Source organism: Acomys minous (assembly GCF_964271855.1).
Source record: "Acomys minous genome assembly, chromosome: 3".
Lineage (NCBI taxonomy): Eukaryota > Metazoa > Chordata > Mammalia > Rodentia > Muridae > Acomys > Acomys minous.
This window is the reverse complement of record NC_140485.1, coordinates 80,723,943-80,745,269: the sequence shown is the minus strand read 5'-3', so window position 1 is coordinate 80,745,269 and position 21,327 is coordinate 80,723,943. Positions and strand designations below refer to the sequence as shown.

At 42.6% G+C, this 21,327-nt stretch overlaps 1 protein-coding gene across 3 annotated transcripts in view; it reads right to left on the bottom strand.

The window, feature by feature from the left end:
- Positions 1-21,327, bottom strand: part of CDK5RAP1 (CDK5RAP1 mitochondrial tRNA methylthiotransferase) — a 39,738-nt gene that overhangs the window by 6,461 nt on the left and 11,950 nt on the right. For 2 of the 3 annotated variants that reach the window (XM_084775773.1, XM_084775774.1), the window contains 9 exons: positions 18,618-18,828; positions 16,651-16,771; positions 15,672-15,902; positions 14,457-14,554; positions 12,756-12,811; positions 10,014-10,144; positions 5,880-6,029; positions 5,028-5,168; positions 1,520-1,761 (listed from right to left, as the gene is read on the bottom strand). In XM_084775773.1, coding sequence (XP_084631899.1) covers positions 1,675-1,761; positions 5,028-5,168; positions 5,880-6,029; positions 10,014-10,144; positions 12,756-12,811; positions 14,457-14,554; positions 15,672-15,902; positions 16,651-16,771; positions 18,618-18,828 — 1,226 coding nt within the window. In that variant the 3' untranslated portion in view covers positions 1,520-1,674. Of the gene's footprint in view, positions 1-1,519; positions 1,762-5,027; positions 5,169-5,879; positions 6,030-10,013; positions 10,145-12,755; positions 12,812-14,456; positions 14,555-15,671; positions 15,903-16,650; positions 16,772-18,617; positions 18,829-21,327 lie in introns of those variants that run through there. The other variant, XR_014777992.1, reaches the window with a different exon arrangement.

The following is a 21,327-nucleotide window of genomic DNA, read 5'->3' as shown; positions in this document are numbered from 1 at the left end:
TTATTTATTTATTGTTTATTATGTATACAGTGCTCTGTCTGCATGTACACCTGCATGCCAGAAGAGAGCATCATATCACATCATAGATGATTGTGAGCCACCGTGTGGTTGCTGGGAATTGAACTCAGGGTCTCTGGAAGAGCAGTCAATGCTCTTAACCTCTGAGCCATCTCTTCACCCCAGATTTGTACATTTCTAAGGGGCAGGGACTCATCTTTTAAAAGACAGAAAAGAATGCCACAGTTAGTCTATCATAGAGTACTTAAATATGGATGAAGCACATTAGTGAGATACTGGCTAGTCAGAAACTAAGCAACCAACGCTCCTGCTTAAAATCTGTCAGTAGCTTCTTGAAGAGATCTGTGGGTCATCTTTGAGTTAATCAGACTCATTTATAGAAGAATCATTTAAAAGTTCGTATTAGTGCTATAAACTCGAGGTGAAAACTATACCCTTTATCTTTCTGGCAGACACCAAGTCTCCTTGGTGGCTGGGGTATAAATCAGGAACAGAATGATGGAAGGTAGAGAGCTGGTACAGCACTACATGTGAACAAGAGCAGATGCCACTTCTGATCTAATAATCCTTGCAGAGTATGATTTTTATTTGTGTCTTCTTGTCATTTTCCTTCGGATAATTACTATAATGCTTGGATTATTTATTTTTAACAAACTGGGAAATGATCCATAACACATGTTCTCTTCGGGATAAGATGAACCCTGAAAATACAACCACTGTCCTCCAGAGATGACCCAGCACTGAATCGGACTGCCATGAGTTGTCATGCTAGTCTGCAGACTAGCTGTGTCTGAAGCAGAGCACAGCCAGACACAATTAACAGCTCAGCATGCCCAAGTATAGAGTCTGTTTCAGCAACAAATTTTTCAAGGACTATTTCTATATGGTAAGAGCTTATAGTGGACAGTGGACATACCTCAATTTATGGGGAGTATTTGCTCAGCATGCATCAAGCTCTAAATCTGATCCCAGATGTGCATACCTGATGTGGTGGTTTATACCTCTAATTCTAGCATTCAGGAGGAAGGAAAAGAAAAATTCAAAGCCAGCCTGCATTAGAGAAGAACACATCTCAGGGGAAGAAGTGGGCAAGAGATCTATCAACATTATGTTTCTACACACACACACACACACACACACACACACACACACAGTGCTGGGGATCTAAACAAGCACGCATTATATCACTGAGTTACACCCACAGCTCTCATATAATGCTAAAGGAATAGGGATTTGAACTGAAATCTAGCTCTAAATATCCCATGCTACCATCTCAGATTTTGATTTTCTTGGTTTTTGTTTTTACTTCATAAAAATAACTGCAATGGTAAATAAGCCAAGAACCATCACTCAAAGCCAACTAATAGGTAATAACATTTTCCAAAACTCCAGGTGTTTCTACATTTAAAGAGAAAAGCTGAAAAAGATGGCCATAAGGAAAATCCTTAGAAGGGCCACAAAATAAGCCAAAATAAAAATTAAGGAAAATAGAGACCAAAAAAACCATTAATTTATGAAATTTATTGTAGTGAAAGTTGTTCAAGTGACAACAAAGAGATGCACTACTCCATTTGGTACAAAGACGCTTCAGGACTGCTTTACCTTGTCTCCAAAGCATGAGGGAAAACTGTCCAAGTCCATTATTAAGCCACCCACTCAGTTCAAGCAATACGCTGATGAGTCCTTCATAGTGGTCCTGCAGAGAATGTGTCCTTTGAGAGTTTGAGAGCTGGCAGAGGTGATCTGAAAGAAAACCCATCAAAAGAAGACAAGGTAACCTCACAGCTCCATGGGGACAGGGCATGGATGGAGTCGACAGGAGTAAATAGTATTTGTGTCACCTCAAGCCTGAAACGAAGAGTTGTCAGACAGAACGGCAATGCATATCAGGTAAGAAGCCACACACGCCATCAGGTGTGTGAGGCCTTCGAGGGACAGTGAGCCACAGTGATCAGTATTCTGACAGGGCATACAGTCACACATCTGACTGCTGAAGCCATCAGCTCAGCCTGAGCCGACCTCCAGCCTGCCCAGCATGGAAGAGAAGGCCAGCCTTGAGAACAGAGGCGCAGGCTCCTGAGGCGTGCTGGGCATGGCAGGACACACCTGGGCGGCTGCTGGGAGCCACACCAATCAAAGAGCAGCAGACCCAGAGTGGAGCCTTCTTCCCTCTGCAGTTCCCTTCAGTTTGTTACTAGGGAGACAGTCCCCCTGACCGCTGGCGTGCTTTCCACACTCTGTGAACACTTCCTTTTTCAACAGAGAAAAGGGCTCAGAACCTTGTGCAGGCCACCAGATCCGGTAGGGGTTTAATGACGTTGTTTTGTTTTCATTATGCTTATTTTTATGGCACAAGATACTGGCTTTCCATTCATAGAGGAATCAAGAGTGCCCTTTTGAAATAATAAATTTATGAGTCTTTTTTTTCCCTCTTATTGAAATAGATTTTTTTCTTTCCTCACATAATATATCCTGATAAGCTTCCCCTCCTCCTACTCCTCCCAGTTCCTCCTCACCACCTCTCCCACCTGAATCCACTCCTTTTCTGTCTCTCATTTAAAAAACAAAAAACAAAACAAAACAAACAAGTTAATGGTAGCTCATGCCTTTAATCCCAGCACTGAGGAGGCTGAGGCTAGTGATCTCTGAGTTAAAAGCCAGCCTGGTCTACACAGTGAGTTGGCCAGCCAGGGACATGTAGTCGATAACTGTCTCAAAAAAAAAAAAAAAACAAGTCCAAGTTCATCCCAAATAGCAGCTTCTCATCTTTCTCTGAGATGAAGGCTCTTTCTCAGCTCCAACTGTAAGGCTCACTAGAAGCTGCCCAGCACAGACCCCACCCTCCGGCCTCCGGAAGGACTTAGAATGCAAGGTAAGCTAGCAAAAGCCATCCTTATGATTTTTGTTTGTTTGCTTTTTCAAGTCAGGGTTTCTCTGTATAGTCCTGGCTGTCCTAGAACTCTGTATATAGATCAAGCTGGCCTCAAATTCAGAAATCCACCTGCCTCTGTCTCCCAAGTGCTAGGATTAATAACATATGCCACTATGCCCTGGTCAATCTTTATAATATCTTTGATTTAAAACTTAATGAGAAAGTTTATTTCATCTCTGAATGAGGACCCCAAAGTTAATACTAATCATATTTCTCATCAGAACAAGTTGATCCATTAGTAAATATTTACAAAGTTCTTACTGTATGCTTTATTGAATGAAAGAACTTTGGTGCTGGAAACACAAATGTAAACAAAATAGGTATTTCCTTACCCACAAGAGAGTTGTCAGAGAAAGACAGGTAATAAGCACATACATAAGTAAAAATGACTCAAGCACTAAAAAGTGCTCTGAGGAGAGCAGGGGACAGGTGCGTAATAGACAGGAATTGGGGAATAGGTGGGAATTAGGTGGGAAAAGCTGCTTCAAAACAATAAGCCTCCAGGCTCACACAATCCCTACTCAGAGAACTAGTTATACATTTCCAAGTCCTCACTCGCATCCTGGCCTTCTCATCCCAGACCCCTGCTCTTTCATATCCCCTGTTCCTGGCTACACTTGCTAGTCTCACTATTCTTTTTCTGGCTATTCTCTCTTCTCTCAGATAGTCTTAGCCATGTCCAGTCTGCTTCTCTTTCTCTCGCTCAGGTGCCTGGGTGTGTGTGTGTGTGTGTGTATGTGTGTGTGTGTGTGTGTGTGTGTGTGTGTGTGTGTGTGTTTGGTTTTTGTTTTTCGAGACAGTGTTTCTCTGTGTAGCCCTGGCTGTCCTGGAGTAACTTTCTAGACCAGGCTGGCCTCAAACTCACAGCAATCCGCCTGCCTCTGCCTCTAGAATGCTGGGATTAAAGGCATGCGCCACCATGCCCGGTTGCCTCTGGATATTTTATCTCTCTCCCTCAAAATAAAAACCTTCTGCTACAGAAAGAAAGAAAGAAAGAAAGAAAGAAAGAAAGAAAGAAAGAAAGAAAGAAAGAAAAGCCAGGGCAGAGGCAGGTGGATCACTGAGTTCGAGGCCAGCCTAGTCTACAAAGTGAGTCTAGGACGGCCAAGGCTACACAGAGAAAACTTGTCTCGAAAAACAAAAAAACAAAAAAACAAAAAAATTCCATAATCATGGAACAGTCACATTGGCAGTTTCTTTACTGCACTCCTCACATATAGCAACTAAAGCTGAAGTTGCACTGGTGTCCTAAAAAATCATCCTGGCTGGGGGCTGGAGAGATGAGTCTGTGCTTAAGAACACTGCCTGCTCTTGCAGAGAACCTGCGTTCAGTTCCCAGCACTGCACCCACATGGCCGCTCACAGCTATCCGTGACTCCAGTTCCAGAAGCACATAATATGGGGACTGGATAAATGGCTTAGCAGATAGAAACAATGGCTGCTCTTCCAGAACTGGTTTCAATTCCCAGAACCCACATAGCAGCTCACAATTATCTGTAAATCCAGTCCTAGGAGGGATCCACTGCCCTCTTCTGGCCTCCACAAGCTCCAGGCATGATACATAGAGATACACGCAGGCAAAACATCCATACATATAAAATAAATGAGTAAATTTAGAAGAAGAAAAAAGAAAAAGAATGCATACTGCTCTTCTTGAAGATCTGAATTCAATTCCCAACACCCACATCAGATAGCTCACAAGCATTTGTAACTCTAGCTGCAGAGGGATCTGAAGCTTCCAACCTCTGCAAGTGCCTGCATTCACATGCACAAACACACACACTCACATTCACATCGTTAAAAATGATAAAATAAGCCAGGCATGTTGTCACACGCCTGTAATGCCAGCACTCTGGGAGGCAGAGGCAGGCAGACCTCTATGAGTCCAAGGCCAGCCTGGTCTACAAAGTTTGGTTCCCAGCACTCACACTGGAAATCCCCAACGTTATTAAAGAAAGGCATCTCTTGGCCCAATGTCAGGAAAGGAACATGGGACTATGAGGACTCCAGCCAGTAAACTGGTTCTATTCTGAGGTTTTGTCAGACGAACAGAACAAGGAAACTCAAGACAACTTACCTTCACCAGCACATAGTCCCCAGGTTGAGCTCTGACCTTGCGCCCTGAGTTAGTGACATCCTCCACCTCTGTATCAGGGAAGATCACTTTAAGGTTTGCATCATTTCGGCCACACAGGTCTGTGGAAGAACGTTTGCTGAACTGCAAAAAACAAAGAAAAATGTATGCATCTGTCAGCAGTAAGTTTTAGAAGGCAGACATCGAGCCTGTTGCCTGAAGCTCTCCAGGATCTACCACAGAGAATTTCTTTCTTTCTTTCTTTTTTTTTTAATTTATTTATTATGTATACAATGTTCTGCCTGCCCGCACACCCACAGGCCAGAAGAGGACACCAAATCTCATTATAGATGGTTGTGAGCCACCATGTGGTTGCTGGGAATTGAACTCAGGACCTTTGTATGACCAGTGAATGCTCTTAACCTCTGAGCCATCTCTCCAGCCCCCCACAGAGAATTTCTTAACCAAAAAATCCAAAGGCTCAATGTGTATGGCTGCTTCAACATCAGGACAGCATGTGGTGCACAACAGGAGCAAAGCTCTGCTGACTAGTTTGATGAATCTTTATAGACTTGGCTCCTGCAGGGGTGCTTTTTCTTCATCATCACCATCATCACCATCATCATCATTTATACAGTATTCTGCTTGCATGTGCGCCTGCATGCCAGAAGGGGGCACCAGATCTCATTATAGATAGTTGTGAGCCAAGAAGCCTACCGGACCAGGCTTTCTAAGAAATTATGACCAAGAAAGGCCTAAACAAACACAAACAATAAATCTAGTTCTAAAATTACACATATGGCTTCCAGAATGCCTGGCTAAAAACTTAAAAAAAAAAAATGCATGTGACCTTACCCCCTCCACCAATACCAGCTGGGTACAACCCACTGAAGTCATATTGGCTTTTGAAGCTTCTTCTCTAAAGACAGTAATAAGTTCCTCCAAGCGCCTTAGTTTTACTTCTTCTGGAACATCGTCCTTCAGCCTATGATATGCTCGTGTTTTCTATTAAAAAACAAAACAGGATAAACGTCATAAGGACTTGTAGAATCCTCAGAGCACAAAGCAGAGAATGTATTTATTCTACTCCAGTTACAGACATATAATTTGGTCCAAAACCCAAAACTAAACCAGATTTATTTCTCTGGTTCTAGGAACATTGCATGAGAAAAAGGTAACTGAAACAGAATCTTCATAGAGTCATTCTAAATTTAGCAAATGAAAATCACTCATGGCTGGCAGGGTGGCTGAGTGGGTAAAGCTGCCTGCATCCAAGCCTGATGACCTGACCTCAAACCTAGGCCCACGCAGTAGAAGGGAAGAGCCGACTCCAGCAAGCGGTCCTCTACACACACACTGCAGCACACGCATGCCCTACGAACACACACACAAAGTAAGTAAATACATGTACATAAAAAAATTCTAAAAAGAAAATCACAGACTCAAAACTAGCCTTTATATTTGTCCTAAGCTTGTATTTGGACACAAGCTAAATAATCCATGCTCTAAGCTACTCACCCGTGCTGTTTATAGAGACACTGATGTAAAGCAATCTAAATACTCAGCAAGTAGTACCTTGTAAATTAGGCTTATCAACACAGTGGAGTATTATGTAACTGTTAATAAGATAACTCCACGTGTACTAATGTAATTGTTCCAAAATACTCTGTAAACTGAAATTAGCAAAGTACAAATCAACACGCATGTCTTTGGTACAGTAAGTATTCATGCTTATGAACACATGAAATACACCTGAAAAGCAATAGATGAAATTACTAAGAGTACTTGCCTACAAGAAAGGAACTAAACCTGGTAGTAACAAAGTGAAAAAGTGTTTTAACCTTTGCACTTTATACTGTAAGCACAAATTACCTAGGCAGAAACAATAATTAAGCTGAGCATGGTAGCACACATCTTTAATCCCAGCACTCAGGAGGCAAAGGCACGTGGATCTCTGTAAGTTTGAGGCCAGTCTACCAGCCTGGTCTACAAAGCTAGTCCAGGACAGACTACACAGAGCTACACAGAGAAACCCTGTCTTGAGAAAAAAAAAAAAAGGAAGAATAATTATTCTTTTAAATGTTTAAAAGGAGGCTGGAGAGATGGCTCAGTGGTTAAAAGCCCTGTCTGCTCTCCCAGAGATCCTGAGTTCAATTCCCAGCAACCACATGCATGATAGCTTACAGCTACCTATAATGAGATCTGACTCCCTCTTCTGGCCTGCAGGTATACATGCAGGCAAGCACTATATACATAATAAATAAATCTTTTTTTTTTTAATTGAGTTCTAGATGGGTGGTCGTGGTGCACACCTTTAATCCCAGCACTGGGGAGGCAGAGGCAGGTAGATCGTGGTGAGTTCGAGGCCAGCCTAGTCTACAAAGCAAATCCAGGACAGCCAAGGCTACACAGAGAAACCCTATCTCAAAAAACCAAAAACCTATGAGCATATACAGGGGGAGGAAATCCCCCTCAGGAGCAGTCATAGGGGAGGGGAATAAGGGAAAAATGGGAAGGAGGGAAGAATGGGAGGATACAAGGGATGGGATAACCATTGAGATGTAACAAGAATAAATTAATAAAAAATTTAAAAAACAAAGAAACAAAAAAAATTGGGTTCTACTTGATGATAACATGCTGTTGGCAATTGCTGGGAACAGAAAAAAAGAAAAGAAAAGAAAAGAAAAAACCTTATTCTAAGTTCTTCGTTTTGTTTTCAGACTCTATTTAGCCATAGGGATAAAGGGCCGAGAGCATCTCCATTCCACCCAGTCAGAGGTAAAACCTGTATAGTTATCCCATAACATTAGGATAAGACCTGCTGCACTGAGCTGGAGCATTTCCCTTCCCATGCGCTCCTACACTACCGCACGTGCTGATGCACCTCCCTTCCCTTGCGTTCCCTCCTTACTATCACTTCTGCCCACATCCTAAGCAGGCGAAGTACTCAAGGACAACTTCTCCATCTGACTGGGTCAAACAAGTTCCTGTTCCCAGGCCCAGGGACCCACTCCTATCCTGATGGATGGAAATTCCCTTCTTCAATCCCTTGAGTCAAAATATGATTGGTCAATGCTACAGCTCCCACCCTCGATTTGTGTTGCCATTCTTTAAAAATGTTGTGCATTCTCCCTTTGAGGACGAGGTTCAGGTCCTGAACTGGCCACCTCCCTGAGCTCAGAAAATAAAGCTTTCACTTTAAGCTTCTGTATGTAAATCCACCCTGAACCCTATAGTAATGATAACCATCCTGATGGCACAGTTACTGTGTAGGAAGCAACACTCAAAGTGCATCATATATACCACCTTACGTAAGCTTCAAAACAATCCTGACTGGCATTGTTACTCCCACTTCACAGAGCACTAAGAACTTTAGACTGCTAAGACCCACTTTTTCTCCTGTATAACCCTGCTCCTTTAGTATAGCAAAAGGCATATTTGTTTCAACTTGCTGCTGATATAAGGAAAACCCTCTGTAAGATCAGGCTGACCATAAACATAAAGATGTTTATGTTTAATGGGTTTGTTATTCTTGGCCTCATCTATGGCCTTGCTTACTCAAGGCCTTGCTGGTCCTGGAAATTCCCCAAATGTAAGCACAGCCAGCCCTAGCTGCCCAGCCTCACCTTCAAGGTTAGTGAGAACTGATGTCTAGCTAGCAAAATAACCCGAGTCAGTACCGGCCACTCATCCCACCGTTCACCACCACCTGACCCCCGTGTGAGCTAAGTGCAGTTTTTCCTTTATAAGCTGTCTCCATAGAAAGTTGGGGGTTCTAAGAGCTGAACTGCATCCCTAATCATGGTAAGTTTGGGACTGTACGATCAATAAACCATCACTATCTGACAGAGACTCAGGGTCCCCTGGACCTTAATAAGACAATGTCACTGTTACTACATGACAGAGGCACAGTTTGAGTGCTATACTTCCACTGTGTGCTGAAAGGCCATTTCCCATGTAGACCACCCTCATAAATAATTTCTCTTATGCATCTGTGATGGCCCCCAAAAATAAGCAATATGGAATGCAACAGGCTTCTGGAAAACCTCACTTCTGAAATAACTTTGTAAAAGACACTGGCCCATTTACACTGACTACAGACACTGAGCACTCAACTTTGGTCTTGTCTTAGCTTGTTTGTTTTGTTTGTTTGTTTGTTTTTGAGACCGTCTTAGTCTGTAGGCCAAACTGGTTTCAAACTTGAGATTCCCATGCCTCAGCCTCCTAAGTGCTGGGATTACAGGCATGTATCACTAAACCCCACTATTCAAAAATATTGCATATATAGGAGCAGCACTAAGCATGGTAGTTTTTTATTTTTGTGTTGTTTTTTTTTTTCAGTTTTTCAAGACAGGGTTTCTCTGTGTAACAGTCCTGAGTATCCTGGAACTCACTCTGTACACCAGGCTGGCCTCCAACTCACAGAGATTCGCCTACCTCTGCCTCTGCTCCCAAGTGTTGGGATTAATGGTATGTACACCCCATCACCCAGCTTAGCTTTTTTTTTTTTTTCACATCAAATCCTGAAGTTTGCTGGTTGTGGTGGCTCACACCAATAATGCTAACACTCAGGCAGCTAAGTGAAGTAGAAGAAAAACAGGCCTGAGGCCAGCCTGAGCTTCATAGCAAGACCTTATATCAAAACAATGGCTAAAGTTTGACATTTAATAGACAAAAGTTAACTAGAGAAATGAAAACAATTGATCCTATGGTTTAGATGGGCATGGTGGCACACACTTTTAATCCCAGCACTCAGGAGTAGAAGCACGCAGATCTCTATGAGTTCAAGGCCAGCCTGATCTACATATTGAGTTCCAGGACAGCCAAGAGTAAACAGTAAGACCCTATCTAAAAAACAACTTAAAAAAACAAAAATCCTGGAATTTCACAAGTTCTATCATGCTGACATACACTTTTCTACCCAACTATCTCCACTCAGTCCCAAGCTGGTAAGAGAATGATGCTAACTGCCTCCAATCCAGGACTCACCTGTCTCATGCTATATGCAAAGAGAAAGCCGGTATTGTACTGAACTTCTCGAAGTAAAGACACTGTCTGCAGGTGATCATCCTCTGTCTCTCCACAGAAGCCAGTGATGAAGTCGCTGCTGAGGCTCACACCTGCCAATATACAGCAAAGACAGAGGGCCAGTGCTGCTGTCTACCTCCAAAAAGAATGTGGGTATGTACAGATTACAGAAGGAAGGACAGCAAATGGAACCCATTTCCAAACTACCCAGCCTACACAGAAGTAAAAAAAAAATCATGCCTGACATTGTGGCGCACGCCTCTAATCCCAGCACTCGGGAGGCAGAAACAAGCAGATCTCTGTGAGTTCAAGGCCAGCCTGCTCTACAAAGAGAGTTCCACCACAGCCAAGGCTACACAGAGAAATCTGTGTCTCAAAAACCAAAAAAGTAAAAAAGAAGAGGAGGAGGAGGAAAAGGAAGGAGGCTTGCTTTTCTACATCATGCAGAACTGGCTTCTCACTCTGCATTTCCTTCAGCACTAGAAAATGAGGCCTGGCTTCAAGTGCTAGGTTTAGAGACCCAGCAGAAGTGCAGTTACAGTCCAGCCCTGCTTTTCTGTGGGTGGAGTGGGAAACAGTGCTCAAGACTGAACCCAGAGCCTTACATGTGCTCGGTAAGTACTCTACCTCTCACATTCCAGCTCCTGGGTCTTGCTTTTACTAGTGAATCTTTCTGTGCTTCACACAAACAAAACATCTATTTATCTTGTTTTGTTGCTATTGTTTGGAGACAGGGCATTGTTTTTCTACAGTTCTAGGGACAGAACCCAGGGCCTTGGAGACTATACCTCTAAGCTAGACTGTATCTATATATTTTCATTAATTCATTATAATTGTACACGTGTATATATGATCAAATATCGAATTTAGTTTAGCATTATGTTCATTTATAATGCAGTAGCAAGAATTATCAGATACTGGATATGTAGAAAGGTCTATATGTCACTAGCTATTCAATTGCTCCTAAAACCAGATGACATGAGCACTATTTACTCTATTTTATAAATGACAAATCTGCTTTGTTGTCACATAGTAACACATAGTAACACAATATTCAATACAAAGCCAATACACCCAGCTGCCACATCATCCTGCCCCATCAAAACACAAGTGTGTGTGCAAATGAAGAAGCAGGAATTAGCATTTGGGGTCACATGTGGTGGCACATATCTTTAGACTCAGCACAAGGGAGACAGAGGCAGATGGATCTCTGTTGAGGCCAACCTAGTCTGCATGGTAAGCTTTAGGCTCAGAAAAAAACTGAAATTTTGAGAAATATCAGACAACGTTCTCAACCAAATTTAAGCAAAACAAAACAAAACACAGCACTTTTATTAAAAGGAAGGGAAAAGGAAAAGGCAATAATGGGATCATAGCTAAAATCTGCCATTAACCTAACTATAGCCAAATACCTGCTGGCACATGTTTATAACCCAAGTAATAGCAATGAAGATGGAAGATCAAGGTCAAGGCCACCCTGAGCAACAAGACAAGACACTGTGTCAAAAATCAAGTGTAGAAGCCAGGCGTGGTGGCGCATGCCTGTAATCCCAGCACTCGGGAGGCAGAGGCAGGTGGATATTTGTGAGTTCGAGGCCAGCCTGGTCTACAAAGTGAGTCCAGGACAACTAAGGCTACACAGAGAAACCCTGTCTCGAAAAACCAAAAAAAAAAAAAAAAAAAAAAATCAAGTGTAGAGATGCATCTCAGTGGCAGAGCATAGGCCCATAAGACATGAGGCTTAGGTTCACTCTCTAGCATTATACACATACGATCAGAAAGATGGAAAGAAAAGTGGAACAGAGAGAGGAAAATAGAAAAGCAGAAAATGAACACAAAAACAGCAAAAAACTACAAAATGGCAGCATAAGAAATTTGCCAAAGAGGCTGGTAATTGAGCAAGATGACAGTGGACTGTGGTAATATTGTAACTTATTTAACCGGCTTAAACTCTATAGCCCCTCTGTTGAAACCTGGTTTAGTTCCCAGCACAAGTATGGCTCCTCTGCTAATATCTGCTGTCACTTTTAACATATCTGAAGCCATTTTGCCTCCATATCTCCATTTTGACCATAAGGTGAAAGAAAATAAATTCAGGTTCTCAGACTCTGCCTGCCTGAAGAGCCTTTTACTTACAGTTCAATCCTTGTTGAATGTTCTGCTTGAATTAATGATTTATGTTCTACTTAAACAAAACCACAACACTCTGCTATGTTCCTTTCTTCCAGAATGGTGGGGAACTGGAAAGTGCCCAAGCCTGTATCCTAGCCAACCAGTTTAAAATGCTTTGTCTAGCTACCTGGATACATTGTGCTTGGAACAAAATCATTTCTTCTTATGTTTAGCTGCTAATCAAAATGCTGTAATGCTGCCCTCCCCCTTGCTTCCTACCTGCTTATCTGGTGGTTACCTGGTTAACGTTTCTCTTATAATTCCAGGCCAGCCTGGTCTACAAAGTAAGTGCAGGACAGCTAAGGCTACACAGAGAAACCATATCTCGAAAAACCAAAAAATAAAAAATAAAAGAAAGAAATGGACTGGCATCACATTCTGATTCCCAAATTCAGGCTGTGGCCCTGACTGGCCAGTTTTTGTTCAGGGTTCAAATAAACTTCCATCAATCTGAGTCTGGTGTCCAAGTGGCCAGTGTGTGACTATTCCTGAGCCCATAATAGTAATGCACTCAGAATTTCTTAAATGTACCTGGGATAGATTCTCGGATATGATGAACTAATGCCACATAAGCTTCTCTTGAGTATCTGCAGAACGAAAACAAAAGACCTAGATGAACCAGTCATCCTTTTCAGGAGAGGGGAGGGCAGGGTTGCAAGAAGGTCTCATGTAGCTGAAGTTAGCCTTAAACCCCAGTTCCTCCTGGTTCTGCCTCCCAAGAGCTAGCATCAAAGGAGCACACCACCACACCTAGCTCAACTGTATTTAAATGAACAGTATGCAGAGCTTTGAATTCTCACATGTATTCATCTTCCATTTTGTGATTTCACATCCACAAATCACAGTAGAGGAATATATAAAAGCACCCCTTTGGGGCTGGAGAGATGGCTCAGAGGTTAAGAGCACTGACTGCTCTTCCAGAGGTCCTGAGTTCAATTCCCAGCAACCACATGGTGGCTCACAACCATCTATAGTGAGATCTGGTGCCCTCTTCTGGTGTGCAGGCACACATGCAAGAAGAACACTATATACTTAATAAACAAATAAATCTTTTTAAAAGCACCCCTCTGGGCCAGTGAGATGTCTCATCAGGTAGATGCTTGTTACCAAACCTGATGATTTAAATTCAATCTTTGTAACCTACAGGGTAGAAAAAGAAAACCAACTTCTGATAACTGTCCTCTGACTTACACACACTTCCACACATACACTCCAGCACTTGAGGACCTTTCATTTAACAAACCTTGAAAAAAATTAAATACTTAAGAGGACCTCTAGGGGCTGGAGAGACGGATCAGTGGCTAACAGCACTGTCTGCTAATGCAGAGGCCCAGCTTCAGTTCCTACAACCCACATGGCAGCTCACAACCATCTGTCACTCCAGTTTCTGAGGATCTGATGCCTTCTTCTGGACTCCTTGAAGAACGCATGCACACAATGTAGACATACATGCAGGCAAAACATCACACACAATAAATAAAATTTTAAAAATAAAAGATACGCTTTAATCTTTGCATCTGTGGAAGATAAGACAAAGTTCTGGTTCTAAGAACTTTGTCTCAGGTCATGGTACACCCCAGTCTCACTGTTGCACATTTATTTCCACAGTAAGTTTATAGTCTAAGACCTAAAAACCTTTCCTATTCTTGCAAAATTTCACTGGGCAATGGTGGTGCACCTTTAATCCCAGCACTTGGAAGGCAGCAGCAGGCGGATCTCTGAGTTTGAAGCAGCCTGGTCTACAGAGCAAGCTCCAGGGCAGCCAAGACTGCAGAGAAAAACTGTATCTTAAAAAACAAAAAAGCTTGGGTGGTAGTGGCAGTGCATGACTTTAATCCCAGCACTCTGGAGCCAGAAGCAGGTGGATCTCCGTGAGTTCAAGGCCAGCCTACTCTACAAAACAAATCCCAGGACAGTGAAACCCTGTCTCAAAAAAAAGAAAGAAAGAAAGAAAGAAAGAAAGAACGAACTCCACCCCGCCCTCCAAAAATACCCCAGACTAAAATTTCAAATATGGCTCCCAGTGAGCGCATTTACTTTTTAAAAACATTAAACAAATGAGTGAATCCCTATTCTGCTTGCGGGGGGGGGGGGGGGGGGCGCACAGAAGCAAGTTCAACTATCCATAGATTTACTCAAACAACAATCATTTATTAATTTGCCATTGTGTGCTATACACTATGCAGGAAAACTAGAAAGTTAAAAGGTGTCCTTTCCCCAAGTAAGTCTGACCCTCTCCGCATGGCATCCAGAACACGGCTGCTCCCACTCTGGGCTGGCAGATGGATCTGCTTACAGATATTGTGTCTCTCGTGAATCAGCTGTAGAACCTGATTAAACAAAACACATTATGGGGTTACCTAAGGCTCACCAAAGAGTCATGTAGAAAAGAATACTCCCTACATTCTGGGTGGGGGGGGGTTGTTTCATTTTGTTTCAGTTTTTGTTTTGTTTTGTTTTGTTTTGTTTTGTTTTGTTTTGTTCTGTTTGAGACCGATTTTACTATGTAGACCAGACTGGCTCCAACTCAATGATCTGCCTGACTGCTTTGGGAGTACTGGAATTAAGGCATATAACGAAGTGCTCGTTAGAATACTCCTCTCATTGTTTCTCCTCAAAGGCTAATTTTCAAGTACTTAAAAGGGTGATTGGGTGCACACGTTAGGAAGGCAGAGGCAGGCAGATCTCTAAGTTCAATTCCAGTCTGGTCTACAAAGCAAGTTCCAAGACAGCCAAAGCTATAGAGGGAAACTCTGTCTCGAAAAAGAAAAAATAAAAACATAGTCTTGTAAAATTGTTCTGACTGGCCTGGCACTCACTATGTAGCCAAGGCTGGACTAAACTCATAAGCCACCTGTGCCAAGTTCCCAAAGCTAGGATAATAAACGTGAATCACCGGACAAGAGCTGGGATTTGAGCCTAAGTGTGTCTCAGGCTACAGTCTGAGTACTTTGCCACTACATCATACTGCCTCCTTTGCTGTCCTCCCTGTATCTCTACCATCACCATCAGTACTGTGCAGCTGCCCACCTTGAAAAAACTTCTCCCTACACAGTGGTCCCAAGCTCCCATTCAAACCCACCCTACTACAGCCTTCTTGACCTTGGGGAACTTTAAAATCTTACTGAAGCTGGGTGTGGTGGCGCACGCCTTTAATCCCAGCACTTGGGAGGCAGAGGCAGGTGGATCACTGTGAGTTCGAGGCCAGCCTGGACTACAAAGTGAGCCCAGGACAGTCAAGGCTACACAGAGAAACCCTGTCTCGAAAAACCAAAAAAAAAAAAAAAAAAAAAAAAAAATCTTACTGAAGGACCAGTAGGTCTGCAAGGAGATTTTGCAATGTAACAGAGAATCCCCAAAGCAGAGTTCAAGGTCTCTGCTGTATACCTCTGGGTCCAGGCAATAGCATGCTTTAGAGTGCTGATAAACGTTTGTCACAACACTCACCTCATCAGGAAAGTCCTTGGGGTGAGGAGAGGTGAAACGGATCCTCATTTCAGGATCTATCCTTGAAACCTGATCCAGAAGGTGAGAAAAACGAAGCCCCCCTTGTTTGGTTTTATAGTTGGTAGTAAAGCCTCGGCTGAGGTTTGTAGACACTGCATTATTGAACTGGACCTCTGAATTGTCCCGAAAACTATTAACATTCTGACCAAGAAGTGTCACTTCTTTTAGCCCCTAAAAACAGGAAAAACACGTTGAAAACAAGTTTAAAACTTTTTTTTTCATATTTTTTATTTAATTTTAATGTATGTGTGTTGGTGTGAGGGTGTCAGATCTTGGAGTTACAGACAGTTGTGAGCTGCCATGTGAGTGCTGGGAATTGAACTCAGGTCTTTCAAAAAGCAGGCAGTGCTCTTAACCCCTGAGCCATCTCTCTAGCCCCACTTTAAAACTTCTTGAAGAACTCCATGTCAAACTACTGATTAAAATTAGCTCAACCAGCCGGGCGTGGTGGCACACACCTGTAATCCCAGCACTCGGGAGGCAGAGGCAGGCGGATCCCTGTGGGTTCAAGGCCAGCCTGGTCTACAAAGCAAATCCAGGACAGCCAGGGCTATAGAGAGACCCTTCTCGAGAAAAAAAAAAAATCAGCTGAATCTATCAAGAGCCATACAGAAATCTGTCTTTAAGTCAATAACTTCATACTTGAGCTTTTTTGTTTTTTTGGTAGGTTTTGGGGGTTTTTTGTTTGTTTGTCTGTTTTGTTTTTTCAAGAGAGGGCTTCTCTGTGTAGCCCTGGATGTGCTGTTCTGGAACTCACTCTTTAGACCAGGCTGGCCTCAAAGTCAGAGATCCGCCTGCCTCTGCCTCCTCCTCAATGCTGGGATTACAGGCGTGCACCACCAGCACCCAGTGCACACTTGAGTATCCTCAGCCTGTTGGAACATGTTCGTCTGTCCAAAGAGAGCTCAGATAACTTCACCTGCTCAGAAAGCTTCCTCACTTCATCTAGAATGGAGGCAACTGGCCGACTCCTCTCGCGGCCACGAGTGAAAGGAACGATACAGTAACTGCACATGTTGTCACAGCCCCGCATGATTGATCTAGGAAAGAAGGTTGCCAGAGCACAGTTAACAAGGAGGAATGTTGTCTTAGCATATCTCAAGCATGAGTCACAGCTCCACAGTTCTCTTAGGATTTCCCTTCGGCTTTGGATCCTCTGCCTCTAACCTCACACTGAACTCACATGAGATCTGTAACTACACTAGCACAGGGTATGAAGCCGACTGTAATTGGTAGAATGTTGGTGAGGAAGCACAGTAGTGAAGGGAAGAGGTCAGACCCAGCACTTGTGGAGTTCTACTCTTTTTATAGTTATATTAGTATATACCTATACTAATATTGGAACTCTTTACATAGAGATTGCAGACATGTTATAAAAGAGACCTTGAATTTAAAATGCAGTTTGCATTTCACACACAATCTTTGAGACAGGATCATATGTGAGTCAGGCTAGACTTAAACTTGGTATGTAGCAAAAACCATAGACATTCTTAAACTCCTGGTCCTCCTGCTCCCATCTCCCAAGTGTTGCGTTGACAGACAGGCATCACATCTGACTCCAGCTTTGGGTTTTCTCAATGGAGCCCTGAATTGTTTCATACATGCTGTATAGTCCAAACTGCCCTGGAACTCAGAACAAGCAATGCTCCTGCCTCTTATTTGTTTGTTTTTTGTTTTTTGAGACAGGGTCTCTCTGTGTAGCCTTGGCTGCCCTGGACTCGCTTTGTAGACCAGGCTGGCCTCAAACTCACAGCGATCTGCCTGCCTCTGCCTCCTGAGTGCTGGGATTAAAGGCGTGCGCCACCACCGCCCAGCTCTCTTGCCTCTTATTAGAACCCTCTTCCTAGCTATTATTTTCTATTTCTAAGATGAGGGCTTTCTAGATAACACAGAGTGGCCATAAACTCACAACAATCCTCCTGCCTTGGCCTCAGATTGCAAGCATACTACAATAGCTTTTAAAAATAAAAAAAAAAGGAGGGGTCAGGCATGGTGGTACACGCCTTTAATCCCGAGACAGAGGCAGGCAGATCTCTGTGAGTTTAAAGCCAGCCTGATCTACAAAGAGAGTTCCAGGACAGCCAGGGCTATTACACAGAGAAACCCTTTCTCGAAAAACCAAAAACAAACAAACAAACAAACAAAAAATAGTTTTTCTATCAAGAAAGCCCAAAATATTTCCTGAAATGAAAATAAACATAAAACAATAATATTTAATTTTAAAAAGAACGTAGGAAACAAGTATATATCCTTATACAAGGGATAGATCTAGAAGGATTAAGTAAGAAATGACAAGCCAGGTGGTAGTTGTGCACTCCTTTAATCCCAGCTTGGGTGGCAGAGGAAAATGGATCTCTGCATTCCAGGCCAGCCTGGGCTACAGGAGGGAGCTCCAGAATGTCCAGGGCTGCACAGAGAAACCCTGTCTTGAAAAACAAACAGATAAAAATAAGAAATGACTGACATGGAAACCTTTGAGAAATAAATAACCTGAGAGAGCAGGGAGCAGGGATGACGGGTGTGAAGGAGCTTTACTGCACCAGATGTTAGTTTCTGTATGTTGTACCATCACTGTGTATATTCCTTTCCCTTATTAGCAACATAATAAGATTAACACACAAGTGAGAAGAGAGGGGGCTGGAGAGATGGCTCAGTGGTTAAGAGCACTGCCTGCTCTTCCAAAGGACCCAGGTTCAATTCCCAGCACCTACATGGCAGCTCATACCTGTCTCTAACTCCAGTCCCAAGGGATCTGACACATTTACACTAATGCACATAAAAAAAAATATTTAAGTAAATAATTTTTTAAATAAGTAAAAAAATATTAATAATAATTTTTTTAAAAGAGAGAGACAGTCATCCCCCAACTCTCACACAGTGACTCACACAAAGGCAGAAGTGGCACTGGGGCTGGTCTGGACTGGCATGATATCCGCGTAGGTCTCATCCAGAGAGAGAAGCACATTTGCTGCTTGCTGACCTGACTCCACAACGGCCAACAGCCGCGGAAGGTCTCGATAGGCATCTGGACCAGCCAAGAGATCCACCATTTTCTCCCTGTTGAGGATCTCTCCCTTCAGTCTCTCAGCCATGCAGCCTAGAAAGTAAAAGAAACTAGCACCTCTTCCCCAGTTTATCTGGTTCCTGGCTTTTTGTTCAGAGCACATGGCTTATAAACTTCTCTGAGAGTTTAGTATTACCCTTCCACCTGGGCCCATAACACTGAACCCACATCTTCAAATACAAGAACATCATAGAAATACTCAGAGCGACACAATTATTTTCATCATTGCTGGAGATGGAACTCAGCACCTATATACTAAAGTTTGCCTGACTGAGCTACATTCTCTGCCCCTCAGAAGCCTATCAAACACAAAATGCCTCTTCCCACAGTTAAAAATTATTTATCGGGGCTGGAGAGATGGCTCAGAGGTTAAGAGCACTGGCTGCTCTTCCAAAGGTCCTGAGTTCAATTTCCAGCAACCACATAGTGGCTCAAAACCATCTATAGTGTGATCTGGTGCCCTCTTCTGGCATGCAGGTATAAATGCAGGCAGAACACTGTACACATAATAAATAAATAAATCTTTTTAAAACATTTTTTAAAAATTAAAAAAAATTACCACCAAGATAAAAAATATTCTACATTAGAAGCATACCTATAAGTTTACAACTACACTTATACTTTTTTCTCTTTTAGACTATAATGCTTTCTAAAAGTAAGAAATTATTTAAATAATTATGCTGATATAATTCATACCCCCAAAACCATCATTTTCATAAGTCCATAAAACTTTAAAATAGCCAATGGTAGTGGTGGTGGTGCATACCTTTAATTCCAGGACTCAGTAGGCAATCTCTGAGTTTGAGGCCAGCCTGGTCTACAGAATGAGTTCTAGGACAGCCAGAACTACTGGTTAGCTGTTTAGGGTTTCTTTAAAGATTTTATATTTATTATTTTATTATTTTGTTTATGTCTGCATATGTGTATGTGCACATGAGTACAGATGCCTTTGAAATTCAGAAATAGATGTTAGACCTCCTGGATCTGCAATTACAGGCAGCAGTGAACTGCCCACAACAGACAGTGGGGACCAAATCTGTGTCTTCTGTAAGAACAGTATATGCTCTGAACTGCTGATATGTCCCTCCAGCCCCACAGTTTGTCTTTTCAAGATTTTTTTTCATACATTTATTGTTAACCTTGAATATTTGTGTCTGAATATGTCTTCATAGTCACATATTATTTTTCTCATGAAATGATTGCCAGAAAAATGTACCTAACAAATAGTTCATATTTCACAATGGTATAATCTATATATAAACAGATATACACCATGAAATTGTTCAGGCCTTTAAAAGATAAGTTCAACAAAATCACTAAGCATGCATTTCTTTTAAAGAACCAAAAGTTACCAAATAGCAACATCACCACAATCCCATCACCTATACTACATTAGTATAAAACTTAACACATTATCATAAATATGCTGGAAGATGATGTTTCAACTTTTAAAATATTTTTTATTTGTTCACTTTACATCCCAATTGTAGGCCCCTCCTTAATCTCCTCCTGGTCCCACCTTCCTTCCTCCCTATTGCCCCTCCTCCCTTCTCTTAGTCCTCAGAAAAGGGGAGCCCTCATCTCCTATCATCTGACCCCAGCCTATCAAGTCTCATCTGGACTGCCTGTATGCTCTTCCTCTGTGGCCTTGCCAGGGGGAAGTGATCAACAGGTAGGCACCAGAGTCCAAGTCAGAGGTAGCCCCTACTCTCCATATTATGGAACCCACAAGGAGACTATGCTGCCTATCAACTACATCTGATCAAGGGGTCTAGGGCCTCACCATGCATGATCCTTGGTTGGTGCATCAGTCTCTGCAGCACCCACTGTGCTCCCCCCCAAGTCCAGATTTGTTAGCTCCATTGGTCTCTTTGTGGAGCTCTTGTCCCCTCCAGGTCCTTCTATCCCCTAGATCTTTACCAACCCTACAGCTGCCAGAGGGCTAATATCCAAAATATATAAAGAACTCAAGAAATTAAACACGACCAAACCAAATATCCCAATTAATAAATGAGGTACAGACTAAACAGAATTCTCAACAAAGCAATATCAAATGGCCCAGAAACACGTAATGAAATGCTCAACCTCCCTAGTGATCAGGGAAATGCAAATCAAACCAACTCTGAGATTCCACCTTACACCTGTCAGAATGGCTAAGGTCAAAAGCTCAAGTGAAGCCAGGCAGTGGTGGTGCACACCTTTAATCCAGCACTTGGGAGGCAGAGGCAGGTGGATCTCTGTGGGTTTGAGGCCAGCCAGGGTGAGTCCAGGACAGCCAGGGCTACACAGAGAGACCCTGTCTCAAAAAATAAAAACAAAAACAGAAACAAACAAACAAAAAAGCTCACGTGACAGCACATGCTGGCAAGGATGTGGAGAAAGGGGAATGCTCCTCCATTGCTGGAAAGAGTACAAACTTGCACAACCACTTTGGAAATCAATATGGCACTTTCTCAGAAAATTAGGAATAGCTCTACCTCAAGACCCAGCCATACCACTCCTGGGCATATACCTGAAAGATGCTCCACCATA